General features: G+C 44.0%; 1 protein-coding gene across 4 annotated transcripts in view; it reads left to right on the top strand.

Moving 5' to 3' along the window:
* ZNF217 (zinc finger protein 217) overlaps nucleotides 1-12,757 on the top strand; it is a 43,351-nt gene extending 30,594 nt beyond the window's left edge. For all 4 annotated transcript variants that reach the window (XM_053574379.1, XM_053574376.1, XM_053574377.1 and 1 more), the window contains exons 3-6: nucleotides 2,860-2,976; nucleotides 4,043-5,599; nucleotides 8,221-8,355; nucleotides 10,558-12,757. In XM_053574379.1, the coding sequence (XP_053430354.1) occupies nucleotides 2,860-2,976; nucleotides 4,043-5,599; nucleotides 8,221-8,330 (1,784 nt within the window). In that variant the 3' untranslated portion in view covers nucleotides 8,331-8,355; nucleotides 10,558-12,757. The remainder of the gene's footprint in view (nucleotides 1-2,859; nucleotides 2,977-4,042; nucleotides 5,600-8,220; nucleotides 8,356-10,557) is intronic.
* The last annotated feature ends 3,743 nt before the right edge of the window (nucleotides 12,758-16,500 follow it).

Genomic DNA, 16,500 nt, shown 5'->3' with positions numbered 1-16,500 from the left:
CTCAATTTGGCTCAGGCTAGTCTCGAACTCAGGCGATCAACCTGCCTCAGGCTCCCTGTGCGTTGTAGGCGTAACCACTGTGCCCCGCCTCATTGATTTTTATTTTATTTTATTTTTTTTCTTTATTTTTATTTTTAAAATTTTATTTATTTATTTTTGAGGCAGAGTTTCACTATGTCGCCCTTGGTTGAATGCCATGGTATCACAGCTCATAGCAATGTCAAACTCTTCGTGGCTTAAGCGATTCTCTTGGCTTAACCTCCCAAGTAGCTGGGACTATAGGCGCCCTCTACAATGTCCAGCAATCAATCATTTTTTTTTAAAATAGAGGTGGGGGTCCCTGTGTGGCTCCGGGTGGTCTTCAGTTCCTGGCTCTAGTGAGCCTCCTGCCTGGGCCTTCCAGAGTGCTGTGTTACAGGTGTGAGCCACTGTGCCCAGCCCTGTGATCAATTTGACCAGACAGCATTTTGGACTGTTCACCTACTTAAAGTCAGTGCTCTGTTCTTTTTCAGATCATATGATATGAGAGCAGTAGTTTTATGTCAAATATTTGGAATGCTTTGAGTTTCTTGGGACATAGGAAACTAAGAACTTAGCATCTGCAGTTTTTAGAAATCTAGAAAATGCATTAAGTCTCAATGACATCATAAAAAAGGCTTTAAGCACAGTTGAAGTGATTTCTCCTGTCACCAGTGCTGTACTGGTGTGATGCCCTGAAAGTAAGGAAACTGCCAGTCACTAGTGGGTGGCTGGTCTGTCAGGGCGACAAGAACACTCCATTCATGGGTGGGGGTGCCCCGGCCTGGCATTTGGTTCTGGTTCTGCCACTGCGTTGTTTTGTGACCGATTATATGTTGCTTAACTCTTCTTTGCCCTGATTTCCCCGTTTACAAAATTGGCTCATGAGTTCTTGTCTTTCACCTCCCAAGGATAATTTCAACAGCCCATTTGTAAACAGTTCATACTCCTTTCTTTAATGCACACTGTAAAGTCAGGTGATGTTGAAAGAGCAGGAGCCAGGGACATGCGGAAATGTCATGTTTTTTGTTGTAAAATAAAGGCACTTCATAGCTTTTTGGATATGATGCAACAGACCATAAATTCTGACTTGGAAGTAGGAAATTGCATCAAGGTACAGACCCAGCTGGCTGGTTGGGTGAAAGCCCGTTGGGCATTCTGCATTTAGGAAATCCTAAATGTATATTATTACGTGGTCTTCCCGTCTAGGCTTATCTTCTGTACTATCCTGGCTTTTTTTTTTTTTTTTTTTACTTTTGCAATCATAAAACTAAGTAAATAATTGATTTTTAAAAGATTAAGGCTTATCTCCATTTTAAAAGTAGATATATGCTTTCTCAGAGGGGAGTCTAGGGAGAGCAGAGAGATTGCACCGCGCCGTCTGTGTTATACTCGGAGGTTCACGAAGTTGTACTTATAAGCCACTTTTTAAAATTAGTAAGCTACAGTCTGGAGTGCAGGAATATGGGAGGAGGAGGGAAGAGGCCGTTTCATGGGACATGACGGTTTTGCAAGGCAGTATGACTAGTTTAGTCACGTTGAACTTTTAAGAGGGGCCAGACTTTCCTTGTGGTCATCCATACCATCATGTCGTGTGATGTACAACAGGGGACGCTGATCACAACTTACTCATCTCGGGGAGGGGTGTTTTTTTTTTTTTTTTGTAGAGACAGAGTCTCACTTTACGGCCCTCGGTAGAGTGCCGTGGCCTCACACAGCTCACAGCAACCTCCAACTCCTGGGCTTAGGCGATTATCCTGCCTCAGCCTCCCGAGTAGCTGGGACTACAGGCGCCCGCCACAACGCCCGGCTATGTTTTGGTTGCAGTTTGGCCGGGCTGGGTTTGAACCCGTCACCCTTGGTATATGGGGCCGGCGCCTTACCGACTGAGCTACAGGCGCCGCCCTGGGGAGGGGTGTTTTAATTGCTGCACGTCTGAGCGTCTTTTGGAGGGCTCTGGTGTGTGTGAATCTGATCACCCTCTGTCTGGTCCACAAGGGACAGACAGACACAGTGCTGTGTAGAAGGGACTCTGTCCCGACTTCCCCTCCAGGATCGAAGCTTTATGCCTTACACATTGTCGTTTGGGGACATATTTTGAGTTGTCAAATAAGTTTTGCCTACATGAGTGCTTGTGGGCAATACATTCTACTTTCCAAAACTTAGCTAAATTTTGACAAACTTTCCTACATTGGCCCAATGTCAGACTTTCTCTCCCGTTGAAGATTAAGCTGTGCTTGCTACCCTCTAGTGGTAACTGATTTAATCTTGAAATGAAAAGGTTTTCCCAAACCCTGGTGACCATTGGGGGAATTGACGGTTTACACTGGCACACTTTTCTAAGTCAATTATTCTGAAGAAGGTGGTACAACCACCTCCAGCAATGCAGATGCTCCTGGCACAGAGGCAGCCAGGGCCTGGAAGTGGCCTGTGCAGTTGGGTCTGTTAAATGTTCTTTCTAGTGATTCAGGCTAACAGAGAACTAAAGCTTGAGTAGTGTACTTGGCTACACCCAGAAAATAAAAAATAAAAACATGCATGCATGTTATAAAACTTTTAGACAATTTCAAAACAGCATTTGGCATGTTTTCAGCCTTCCTTTTCTACACCAATACTAATATAAAAATATTCTTTTCAGTATGCTTATATCAAGAATATCTGATTCAGCATATTTTTTTTTTTTTTTGCAGTTTTGGCTGGGGCTGGGTTTGAACCCACCAGCTCCAGCATATGGGGCTGACGCCCTACTCCTTTGAGCCACAGGCGCCGCCCACTAACGATTCAGCATATCTTATACATGTACTTCAGCTGTCTAATTAAAAATTTCTTTGTTTGTTTAAGATAAAAATGATGATGGAGGAAAAATAAAGCATCTCACATCCTCAAGAGAGTGTAGTTACTGTGGAAAGTTTTTCCGTTCAAATTATTACCTCAATATTCATCTCAGAACCCATACAGGTAAAGAACTTTGTTTTTTTTTTAAAGCACGTATTAGATAAATGAATTATGATCTACTGTACTTTTTCTGTTCAAATGTTCTGCTAGATTCTTGGAATAGCGAAGAATAAACATGTACTGTGTTAATTGCAGCTGTTACTTTTTTATAATAGACACTTGTAACTTGAGCAGTTCCTGTTTTGAAGTAAATTTCTTGTTTAGTTTGTGATTACTATACTTGACTTTCACGTCTTACTAGAACTCATTTTGTAATGCCGTATCTTTTTTATAGTTTTACACTTTAGAATAATGTGAGAATATGTTCAGTCTTATAGTCTTAATCTTTCTTTTCTTTTTTGAGACAGTCTCACTGTGTTGCACTTTGTAGAGTGCTATGGCATCACAGCTCACAGCAACATCAAACTCTTGGGCTTAAGCGATTCTCTTGCCTCAGCCTCCCAAAGTAGCTGGGACTTCAGGAGCTCATCACAACGCCTGGCTATTGTTACTTTGCAGGCCCAGGCCGGGTTTGAACCTGCCAGGAACTGCTCAAGTATGTGGCTGGCGCTGTAACCACTGAGCTACCGGTGCTGAGCCTCTTTTTTTAAAAATTAATTTATTTCTTTTTGAGACAAGAGTCTCAAGCTGTTGCCCTGGGTAGAGTGCCATGGCGTTATTGCTCACAGCAACCTCAAACTCTTGGGTTTAAGTGATTCTCTTGCCTCAGCCTCCGAAAGAGCTAGGACTACAGTTGCCTGCTGCAATGCCCAGCTATTTTTTTGTTGCAGTTGTCATTGTTGTTTAGCAGGCCCAGGCCGGGTTCGAACCCACCAGCCTCAGTGTCTGTGGCCGGCACTTTAACCACTGTGCTATGGGCACTGAGCCTCGGCTACACTTTCTAATATTCAGTATAATGAGGGTGATAAGGCAAAGAACTCGTGAGAAATCCTGGATATGAAGATTAGTAGATTGGAAAGGACAAAGAAAGGAATCCTGTGTGTCCTACAGAATAGATTCTTCTTGTTTCCAAAGATGTATTTTGATGCTTTTCATAAGCTTCTATAATATGGTGCATTTCTTATTTTAGGTGAAAAACCGTACAAATGTGAATTTTGTGACTACGCTGCAGCCCAGAAGACGTCTCTGAGGTATCACTTGGAGAGACACCACAAAGACAAGCAGGCGGACGCCGCTGCCGAAGCCAAGCAGGACGCTAAGAGCCAGGGGGCTGAAGAGGCCCTCGGCGGCTCTGACAGTGCGCAGACCAAAAATTTGAAAAGATTTCTTGATTGTGCCAAAGAAGTCAAAGGCAGTCCACCTGCAAAGCAGCTCAAGGAGGCTCCTGCTGTCTTTCACAGTGTTCTGGGCAGCGCTGTCCTCTCACCAGCACACAAAGATACTCAGGATTTCAATAAAAATGCAGCTGATGACAGTGTGGATAAAGCGAACAAAAATCCTGCCCCTGCTTTTGTGGACATGTTCAAAAAGAGATCTGCAGTCGAACCTCAGGCAAATAACCTCCTCTGTAAAACAGAAGAGGGTGTCACCCCTCCTCCTGATGGCAGCACCGCCCACAGCATCGATGGCGGCCCCAGAGGGAAGAACGCGGAGATGGCGGCAGATTGCAAATACAAGCAGAGCACAGACTGTCCAGACAAACCTTTGAATTTATCCCTCGGGGCACTTCACAACTGCCCAGCAATTTCTTTGAGTAAAAGTTTAATCCCAAGTATCACCTGCCCGTTTTGTACCTTCAAGACATTTTATCCAGAAGTTTTGATGATGCACCAGAGACTGGAGCATAAGTACAATCCTGACGTCCATAAAAACTGCAGGAATAAGTCTTTGCTTAGAAGTAGGCGCACTGGGTGCCCACCAGCTTTACTGGGAAAAGATGTGCCTCCCTTGTCTGTTTTCCCTAAGCCCAAGCCCAAGGCTGCTTTCCCAGCGCAGCCTAAATCCCTGCCCTCTGAGAAGGTGAGGCAGAGCCCCCCTGGGCCGGGCAAAGCCCCTCTGACTTCAGGGATAGACTCTAGCACTTTAGCCCCAAGCAACCTGAAGTCACACAGGCCACCGCAGAGCGTTGGGGGCCCAGGGGCCACCGCTGCTAGACAGCAGCAGTCTGAGATGTTTTCTAAGACTGGTATTGCACCTGCAGCAGACAAAACAAAAAGACCCGAGACAAAGTTAAAACCTCTCCAGGCAGCCCCTTCTCAGCCCGCACTAGGTAGCGGTAATGTCAATGGTTGCATTGATTACCCGCCTAAGAACGACAGCGCCTGGGTCCCCCAAGGAAGAGACTATTTCTGTAGTCGGAACGCCAGCAGCGCTACAGCAGACTTCGGCGAGCCCCTTCCAAAAAGACCGAAGTCCGGTGTAGCTGCCCTTGACGCTGACCAGCCGGGGGCCAATTACAGGAGAGCCTGTGACCTCCCCAAGTACCACGTTGTCAGAGGCATCACATCGCTCTTACCTCAGGAGTGTGTGTGCCCATCGCCAGTGCTGCCCCCCAAACCGAGGTTCCTGAGCTCCGCTGAGGTTGACTCTCCGAATGTGCTCACAGTCCAGAAGGCCTACGGTGGCTCTGGGCCGTTGTACACCTGCGGGCCGGCGGGGAGCCCAGCTTCCTGCTCAGCGCTAGAAGGTATTGCATTGGCGGCACCCTGTTTTAATTGCATTTGCGCCCACATTGCCTGGTATCTGATCCACATGTTCTCGGTGAAGGTGGTACTGCCCTAGGGGCCCAAAACATTCTTGGAGGGTGGTAGAGAGAAAGAACCAGTCTTAGGTCTGGTGATGGTTTGTGGTCCTCCAAAGCTTAACTCTATGGGATTGAATCGCATTCCTGAGGATTTAATTTCTCTAAAATAATTGACTTTTTTCCTGTTGTTGGAGTGGTCATGAAAGAGATGGTGGAGAAGCACTGGTTGAGTCCAGTCTTTCCCTTGCTTTGGAGCCTGGCTTACCTCCCCTGGTCCCGGCCCTTTCCCATGTGCCCAGTGACCTTGGGCTCTGCGCTCAGTCTCCACCTGCCTCTTCACGCGTTTCACCCAGGTTGCACGGCGGACTGGTTCAGAGCAGAAACCGTGTCTTAGATGCGTAGCTTGGAATCCCACGCAGTCCTGCTGTGTGCCTGACCCCTGGGAGTGTGGGAGGGGCAGGCGGTAAATCCCGCATACCTCCCACCCCCCCAAAATCAGGCAGAACCAGAGTGGCATGAGAACTGCAGTCTTGTTGAGTGATTCGGTGTTAGGACTTTTAGAACTGGTGGCTGGTTGGCCTTTATGAAGTAGTCAGCCCTCTGCTTCCAGTTTCTGCATCCATGGATTCAGCCAACTGTGGGATAAAAATAATGAGAAAAAAAAATAGATGGTGGTGTCTGTGCTGAACATGGACAGACTTTCTCTTGTTATCCCCTGAACAGTGTCTTTGTATCTGGTGTAAGTAATCTGGAGGTGCTCACTCTAGGTTATATACGCATTGTATTCAGTGCCCCAGGCGTCTGGATACTGAGGGATACCTTTATTAAGTGAGTTTTTTTTTTTTTTTTTTTTTGTAGAGACAGAGTCTCACTTTATGGCCCTCGGTAGAGTGCCGTGGCCTCACACAGCTCACAGCAACCTCCAACTCCTGGGCTTAAGCGATTCTCTTGCCTCAGCCTCCCGAGTAGCTGGGACTACAGGCGCCCGCCACAACCCCTGGCTATTTTTTGGTTGCAGTTTGGCCGAGGCCGGGTTTGAACCCACCACCCTCGGTATATGGGGCCGGCGCCTTACCGACTGAGCCACAGGCGCCGCCCAGTGAGTTGTTTTTTTTTTGAGACAGAGTCTCAAGCTGTTGTCCTGGGTAGAGTGCTGTGGCGTCACAGCTCACAGCAACCTCAAAGTCTTGGGCTTAAGCGATTCTCTTGCCTCAGCCTCCCAAGTAGCTGGGACCGCAGGCGCCCAACACAACGCCCGGCTGTTTTTGTTGTTGTTGTTGTTGCAGTTGTCTTTGTATGTTTTTCTAGCTGGCCCCTGGACGGGTTTGAACCCTCCAGCCTCGGTGTATGTGGCCGGTGCCCTACCCACTGAGCCATGGGCACCACCATTGAGTTTGTTTTTTTTTTTTTTTTTTTTTTCATTAAGTGAGTTTTTTAAATGACATAATTTTTTCTCATAGGCGTAAACCATTAACCTTGCAGATGACTTTGGTGTTCTCCTATGGAAGCATTTTCCAGGTGGCAGCAGTTCATACAGGTGCCTGGCACATGCCTGTCTTGTGAATAGGTAGATCAGAGTGTCCCAGGAATGTGTACTCTTGGCAAACTTGACCAAACCACATCTTCCTTTAAACTTGGCTGGTTTGTGTTGCCCCAAAGAGACAAAATCATTTCAAATCTCTCAGTTTGTGTTAATTCGAATTAAGGAGTCACTGTAGTGACAGTGCTCTGTCAAGAAGAGTTTGATGCCACTTGGTCTGGTAGGGTTGGTGGATTAGAAAACAGTTGTCTTTGCACACTCCAGAAGATTTTATAAAAATTGTGATGAAATAGTAATTTTTGGTGCCTTTGATTAAAAGTATCCACCTTTCCCACAGTGCTTAAAATGGATATGAATCAAAACTGTGTCTTTACTTGAGAAGCCCAGGGTTAGAAGTCAAGTCCACCCTTGGGTGTTTGTTTTTTAAGCTCTTGTTCTGCACATGGTTCTGGTTCATAGTGCCTGCAGGGTTAACATATTTTATGCTATCATTTTTGTTTGTTTGGCTTTTTGTTCTTCCTGATGACAGCCTAGAACCTTGATAATTTGAGCTTTAGAAACTTCAACAAAATTCTGTGCTAACAAATGTTCTTATAAAAACAAGTCATTACTGTGCAAACACACATTGGACACGGATCATGTTATCTGCAGTAGGGGATTTTGAAAATATATATATATGGGGCGGCGTCTGTGGCTCAGTCGGTAAGGCGCCGGCCCCATATACCGAGGGTGGCGGGTTCAAACCCGGTCCCCGCCAAACTGCAACCAAAAAATAGCCGGGCGTTGTGGCGGGCGCCTGTAGTCCCAGCTACTTGGGAGGCTGAGGCAAGAGAATCGCTTAAGCCCAGGAGTTGGAGGTTGCTGTGAGCTGTGTGAGGCCACGGCACTCTACCGAGGGCCATAAAGTGAGACTCTGTCTCTACCAAAAAAAAAAAAAAAAAAGAAAAAGAAAAAAATATATATATTCTTATCTAATAGCTCGACCTTAACTCTAAGTGCTCCTTTACATTTTTTTTTCAATCAGGAAAAAGACCTGTGTCGTATCAACACTTGTCTAGCACCATGCTGCAGAAGAGAAACTACGAGAATTATATTGGGAATGCACATTATCGACCAAATGACAAAAAAACTTGATTTTTCTTATTTTTAGGGAAAAAAGGTGAGCATATTTTAACTAAATATAATGTATTGATTTAACTTAATTGAAAGTAAACTGTGTAGCTTGTCTAATATAAATTACTTTTAATTTTGACTTTTTTTTAGATGTTTTAAAATTTAGAATGCATAGGGCCATTGGGTATTGGCAGTGATGATAATAGTAAAAACACTCACAGTGACTGGACTGGACTTTGTGCTGGGCACTGAGTGAAGCGTTTTATAATCAGGGTCTCACTTCATCCTTGTTAGAATGGGGGCATTAGGCCAGGAATCTGCAAACTTGTGAATAAAGTTTTATTGGAACATGGCCATGCCACTTTGTCACCTGTTGGCTGTTTCTCTGCTACCACAAAGTTGAGTAATTGCAACAGACTGCCTGGGCTGCAAAACTAATTAATATTTACTGTCTGTGGGCGGCGCCTGTGGCTCAGTCAGTAAGGCGCCGGCCCCATATACCGAGGGTGGTGGGTTCAAACCCGGCCCTGGCTGAACTGCAACCAAAAAATAGCCGGGCGTTGTGGCGGGTGCCTGTAGTCCCAGCTATTCGGGAGGCTGAGGCAAGAGAATCGCTTAAGCCCAGGAGTTGGAGGTTGCTGTGAGCTGTGTGAGGCCACGGCACTCTACCGAGGGCCATAAAATGAGACTCTGTCTCTACAAAAAAAAAAAAAAATATATATTTACTGTCTGGTCCTTAACAGAAAACATTTTTGACCTGGGGGTAGGAAGTGCTGTGTACATTTTGCAGACAAGAAAACTGAGGCATGGATTATGCAACTTGTTCCAAGCCCCCCTCGGCCTGTGTGTGGCAGGTGTCTGGTTTTTGTCCTAGGCCTGCCCCTTTCAAAGCCTGTGACTAACCTTCTGGTTTTAGAGCCTGTTCAAGTTTTATAAATCCTTGTCTGTTTGGGGGACGAGAACTGGGATAGGAGCCAGCCAGTAGAGGGTTTATTTTGACTTTTATGGTTCACATATCAAATGTGTTTAGCTGTAGGTAGAGTAACTCCATGAGGCCCAAATAGTATGTTGTGTCATCAGAATTGTATGTGTTTATCCAGAGTTTGGGCACAGTGTGATGTCTGTGTGAGGGTCTCACTAGGTCTCATTTCACAGTAAAGTTGAATGAAAAGACTGGGGTTCCTGGACAGATTCAGTTCTCTCGGGTAAATCTGTCACCATATGCTGCTTGAGTAGTCTCTTTACTGAGGGCTGGCTCAGTGTTAGGAGACAGGATAACCCTGGTCCAGGGAAAAAGTCCTCCGTATTTTCACGGGGGTACACACAGTGACATTCTTCAGGGGCAACATCAGCTTTAGGCAGTGTGGAATCCTCCTTTCCCAATCAACTTCACCCACTTCCATAATGGGAATGACTAAAGTGTCCTCAATCACAGGAATCACAACAAATCCCCTCTACATTAGAACAGAGAAATACACGATCAGTGGAGTACACGGAGCTGAGTATTAGTAACAGATTACTTGCAGTCTGCAGTACAGCCGATCAGTAGTAGCCCATGGTACCTGGCCTCGCTCTGTAAATTCTGGGCTTCTTGGCTGGCCTTCCCTTCTGCCAGCACCCCTCTCTGGGTGTGGCGCTCAGGACTATCCCCTATCTTTTCTGTAAAGTCTTCATTGGGAGCTGGGCACTTCCTTTGCGTTCTTCCTGCCCATGGTTCATCCCCATTTCCACCCGTCTCCCCTGTGTGCTCATCTTCTACCACTAGCTAACTGGAGAGGGGACGCCTCCGTTCAACACCTGGCCCATTATCTGGAATATTACTGATAACCTGATAGATGTTGGCTAAGCAAATAATAATATAAATGGTTTTATATGCCGTCTTTCTCATGAAGGGAAGTTGTTACGAATTACGTATGTTTTGTTAAATATTCCTGGTTCATTCCATACATTTTTGTTTCCTAGCATGTAAACTCTGTTTCTTGTAGGTGGCAATTGCCTTTTTAAGTCGTAACTTTCCTTAAATTCTGATTTGTGATTACATCCTCTCCGTCAGATCGCTGCAGGTGTATCTCCTGACCAGCGCAGCGATATTTATTTTCGTCTCCTGATACTGTCGTTGCAGCATTTGAACTTCAGTGGAACCCACTGCGTTTCTGCATGCCTTCAGTTGTTTGCTGTACTTTTTTTTATGAATTTTCTGCACTATTTGGTTTTTAATCTTAATCACTTTTTATTTTTCCTCCCTTAGGTCTTGATGGATGTGTGTACTCTCCATGAAATTAAATTTAGTTCATCCTTTGAGAAGGCGAATGGTGAAAGCTACTGAAATAAGCTGTGATTGTACTGTGCATAGAACATACAAGAACAGATAAGGAACACTACGGTTTTGTAAAGTTGTTCTGTTAACTTTTGTACCAAATAGCAATAAAACTAGTTGTTGGGCTATTTACACGGGGGGGACTGGGAATCTCTATTTTGTCCCTGAATAATATTTTTTTTAGAATTGACCAAATAAGAAGTGGAATCTTTGCATACTTGAGCGCTGCTGAAAAGAAATCATTTGGGTTGGGGCGGGGCCTGGTGGGGGGGGAAAGTATATAATGCTTGCACCTCAGGTAAAAAAAATCTGTAAATATTTAAGTTGTAAACCTGTGTGGTTAGATACTCTGTGTAACCTTTTCTCTGATGTAGCTCATCCCTTTGAGCAATTTTTCTTCTGCTATTTGTGCTCTTTCGTTTAATATATGTATGTTTTTAAAAACATTCTCCATGATTTTTGTATTATGTTGAATCCTCTCAAATCTGTTGTTGTCTTAACAAAATTGTTAACAGAAGTACGACCCTCTATGGACATGTGCTGCGGATGTTGAGACCAGCCGCTCTGGATTTGGCCCCCTTTTATTGCAAATTTCGGCATGGCAACGGAGGAGGACGCGCCCCTTCCTGGAGCATCCCCCCCCCCACCCCCACAGCCCTTTCCTGAGGGCCTGGGTGGTTTGTGGGGTTTTCAGTGTCTACAGAGACGCATTTCCTCTGTAGAGCAGCCAGGTTATCACGTGAACAGTGCAAACTGCATGTGGAGTTACTTCAATTTGTTTTCTATCAAATTAATCATTTCTGTTGGAAAATTCAGGGTTTTTTGAGTGTTCGCCTAAAATAGTATATTCAAAACATAAATGTTAAATTATATATGTGAATTGGAAATGTTGGGAAACAATTTTAAAGGAAAGGAAAGTCCTTTTGGAAAATTTTAGGTTCGTATTTGGTAGTCTTGACGTGTCTGGCCTTGGGTTGACCGTGGATATATTAAAATTAATTACAGACACATGGATTCTGACTAAGAAAACTGCTGGCTGAGCCTCCTGGGAGTCGGGGAAGAGAGAATCTGTTCCCAGGGCTCCTTTGTCTTCCCATTTTGGGTTGTTTTGAAGCACCGATGTTTTTCTCAGCGCACATGCAGTTTGGGTTTTAGAAAGGATAGCCACTAGCTGGCTTACTAGATATTTTAAACTTTTGTTCCTTTAATGCGCTGTCCATGGCTGAGTTTATTCAGCACTATGTGGCGTTAGCAGCCACAAAATATTTTATTAAGAAACCTTCAAAAATAAATTTGCACTGTTAATTTTTCTGACCCTGCTCTTCTCCACAGAGCACGGATAAAGTCCTAAAAGAGCCCTGATTCTTTCTTTTTCATTATGCAACATGAGGTGTCCTTGATAGAAAGAAGTCTTAACTCCTGTGTTCCAGGGAGACCCAGCTGAGGTCCGTCTGCTGGCATCGCCATGAAGGGCTTTCTATCAGGAAAGTGTACACTAGTGACCTTTTTTCCTGTTCACAAGCTGAGCCATATGTACATAATCTAGATTTTGTTTTCATAGTTTTGCACTTTTATAGCCTATTTTGAAGATTAACACATTTTGCAAGATGATTGATTCAGTCTTTGCCTAATCCAATGAGTGTTACAGAAAGCTTGCTGTGACTATAAACATAAATCTTAAAATGGGGGTATGTGATAACAGAGGGCTGAAATTAAACCTGTATTAAAAAATAAAATCACCAAATCTGTTTGAAAACAAGTCAGTTCGTGTTATGCTGAAATGTTTTGGGCTTTCAGATTTCTCCTTTTCAACCACATTTCTGAATGCATAAAAATACCAATTTTTTTTTTTCCACAGCCCTTTGTACTTCAAAGTATGTTTTTTGTCCATCAGTATTAACTATTGGTATACTACTGGTTTTGTATGTTTTTTTTCTTTGAGACAACAGTACATATAATAGAGGTACAATTCGTTGGATTTTTGTTAACGTATTTATTTCATTCCAGTTTGATTTATTTTAATGGTTGATAAGTTGTCAAACAGTAGACATTACTTGTTTTATTTATGATATATTTCAGCTTAAAGTTATGTTATTATATATGGATGTAAATAAAGATTTGGTGTTTTGCAGTCGTGGGTTTTGGTCTTTATTGTGTTTCTGGTTTCTTTCTTTCTTTTTGAGACAGAGTCTCACTTTGTAGCCCTCGGTAGAATGTCATGGCATCTTAGCTCACAGCAACCTCAAATTCTTGGGCTCAAGCGATTCTCTTGCCTCAGCCTCCTAAGTAGCTGGGACTACAGGCGCCCACCACAATGCCCAGCTATTTTTAGAGATAGAGGCCTTGCTCTTGCTCAGGCTAGTTTGGACCAGTGAGCTCAGGCAATCTACTAGCCTTGGCCTCCCAGATTACAGGCGTGAGCCACTGCTCCTGGCCCTATCGATAACAATTTTATACATACAGTATTATAGATGAGTGTAATGAAATGGACCCCTGTTCACTCATCAGAACTTTTGTCACTCCCCTTTCTCCTCCTGGAATATTTTAAAGCAAATCTCAGACAGGATTTCCTTTGATCTCTAAAATACTTTAGTCGGTATCTAACAGATAAGCACTTCTCGTGATCACACCCAACTAAGTGAAGGATTTCTGGCAACCAGTCTCTGCCAGTCCATGTCTGCGATCCCTGGTTACCTCAAATGTCTTAGTTTGCCGTGCCATAGTTGACACACACGTGTGACATTTACAGGCTGCATAAGCCTCTTAATCCAGTCCACCACAAATGCTTTGACTTGTTTTTAGTAGAGATGGGTCTTGCTCTTGCTCAGGCTTGTCTTATTCTATTTTTTTTTCTTTTTTTTTTTTTTTGAGATGGTCTCAAGCTGTCGCCCTGGGTAGAATACCGTGGTGTCACAGCTCACAGCAACCTCAAACTCTTGGGCTTAAGCAATTCTCTTGCCTCAGCCTCCCAAGTAACTGAGACTAGAGGTGTCTGCCACAACACCCGGCTATTTTTTTTCCTCGTAGTTAACCGTCGTTTGGCAGGCCCGGGCTGGATTCGAACCCGCCAGCTCTGGTGTATGTGGCTGGTGCCCTAGCTGCTTGAGCTATAGGTGCCGAGCCTCATATTTGTCTTAAAGTCCTGAGCTCAAACAATCCTCTTGCCTCAGCTTCCCAGAGTGCTGGGATTACAGGCATGACCCCCTGCACCTGGCCTTTTTATTAGTGAAGAAACCGGATGGTTTGTTCTACAGTTCTCACGTTCTTGTTTCTGTTTATTACATATTTGTGGTTTATTTAACCAGTTTCTTCAGTCTCTGTTTTCTGTAAACTAACAAATGTAGAGGCTTAATGGAGATCTGGGCTCACTTCTGGGAGAAAAGGGCTGAGTAGCTGGGACTACAGGCAGGCACCTGTTGCCACTCCTGTCTCATTAAAAAAGTTTTTCGTAGGCTTGGCACCTGTAGCTCAGCAGCTAGGGCACCGGCCACATACACTGGGGCTGCCAAACCATAATAACAACTACAAGAAAAGAAAGAGCTGGGAGGCGCGGTGCCTGTGGCTCAGTGAGTAGGGCCCCGGCCCCATATGCCGAAGGTGGCAAGTTCAAACCTGGCCCTGGCCAAACTGCAACAACGACAACAAAAAAGATTTTTTACGCTAATGCACACAGCTATGACTTAACAATAAAAAAAAAATAGCCAGGCATTGTGGGGTGCCTGTAGTCCAGCTACTTGGGAGGCTGAGGCAAGAGGATTGCTTAAGCCCAAGAGTTTGAGGTTGCTGTGAACTATGATGCCACTGCACTCTACCAAGGGCAACATAATGAGACTATCTCAAAAAAAAAGTTTTTTTTGGTAGAGATAATGTTGCCTATGGTCGATCTTGAACTCCTGGCCTCAAATGAGCCTCCTGCCTCTGCCTTCCAAAGTGCTAGAATTACAGGCATGAGCTACCACGCCTGATCTGTTGGTTGAAATTCTTACAAGAAGACCTTGCTTATAGCTATTGGTTACATTGGAATAAAGTTTGAAAAATAAGAGTAAATGCTTGGGTTTTGATTTTTTACCACCCTTGAAAATGAATGGATGAGTTAGTACCCAACATCCTTCATAGGTGACCCATGAATGACCTTTTAAATTTTTGTTTTGAGATCACCCATCTTTATGCCCTGGATGTGGTGTAAGCGATCCCACATCCGGGTGGGGTGCCAGGGTCCCCTGGTTTTGGCTAGTGGAGGCTCCTTCCAGTTGGTCTGGTGTTTATCGGACAACTGTCTGAAGGCTTCTCAGCCTTTCGTTATGACAAGATAACCCAAGGTCATTTTGTACTGGCCCAGACCTGAAAACAGTCATTTCCCAAGAATCTTAGGTTCCTTTTATGGGAAATGTGGTAATTAGAAATGACAAATTTTGGGGAAGGGTTACTCATTCCTACTTGGGTGCTTGAGCTCCTGGCCCTTATTGATGTAAGGAACAAGGATATACTTTTTTTTTTTTTTTTCCAATTGCAGAGGATTTTATTTAAGTACGCTGTTGGATATACTTTTTTTTAAGAAAAAAAAAATCCTCAATGAATACTGCTATTTCCAGTCTACTTTTAGAGTTCTTTTCTTTTTTTTTTTTTTTGAGATAAGAGTCTCAAGCTGTCGCCTTGGGTAGAGTGCTGTGGTGTCATACCTCATAGCAACCTGAAACTCAGGCTCAAGCGATCCTCTTGCCTCAGTTTTCCTATTTTTACTCGAGACAGGGTCTTGTTTTTGCTCAGGTTGGTTTTGAACTTGTGAGCTTAAGCAATCCACCTGCCTCGGCCTCCCAGAGTGCTAGGACTACAGATGTGAGCCACCGCGCCTGGCAAAGTGTTGAGTTTTTACTTCTTGATTTCATTTTTGATTATCTGAAAACCTGGGTTCCTACTGCATGATAATGACTTAATCTGCTTTATCTGCTGTATATAACAAAAACATCATGCCAATCTCATTACTAAACAATCACCCAAGGAAGGGTGCAGTTCTCCTTCCGTAGTTCTGTCTGTCCATAGCAGTGGTTTTCCTAATGTCCCAGATAAGCAAAATCAACACTGGCTGGGTGTGGTGGCTCACGCCTGTAATCCCAACACTCTGGGAGGCCAAACTGGGTGGATCACTTGAGCTCAGGAGTTCAAGGCCAGATTGAGCAATCAGCGAGACCCTGTCTCTACTAAAAATACAAAAAAAAAAAAAAAAAAAAAATAGCAGGTCATTGTGTGTGTGGGGTGCCTGTAGTCCCAGCTACTAGGGAGGCTGAGGTAAAAGGATCAATTAGGTCCAAGAGTTTGAGGTTGCTGTGAGCTATGATGACACCACACCACTCTACCCAGGGCAACAGAGTGAGACTTTGTCTCCAAAATAAATAAAAAAAAAAATAAAATCAGCACACCTGAGAAATTGTTAGAAGTGCAAATTATCAGATCTTACTCAGGAACTCTGTGGGTGGGGCCAGGGCATCTGGCCGTCCAGAGCACACTGGTCTCCCCTGGAGAGATTAATGTGAATTATCTGTGCACAGGTGGGTTTGCCCACAGAGACACAGACAACTGGATTCATTGTTTTCCATCTTTAAACACTGCTATGCTGTTCCGCGACATACTTTCGTTATTATGTAAAACATATAGTTTCAAAGTTAAAACTATAAAACCAGGCATATTCAGAGAGATCTAGCTTTATATCTTTTGTCCGTTCCCTGTTCAGTATAAAGTAACTTTTTAAAACTTAGTTTTTGATACATCCTTCCATTGTTTCTTTTTGAAAATGTAGGCATATATTCCTATGCAGATAGACAGGGTGTCTCAAAGGTTGCTATAGAGTCACCATACATAGAAATGGGAAATTGTAGC

This window comes from Nycticebus coucang, chromosome 21 (assembly GCF_027406575.1).
Source record: "Nycticebus coucang isolate mNycCou1 chromosome 21, mNycCou1.pri, whole genome shotgun sequence".
Classification (NCBI taxonomy): domain Eukaryota; kingdom Metazoa; phylum Chordata; class Mammalia; order Primates; family Lorisidae; genus Nycticebus; species Nycticebus coucang.
Note: the sequence above shows the minus strand (reverse complement) of the source record. Positions and strands in the feature narration are given on the sequence as shown.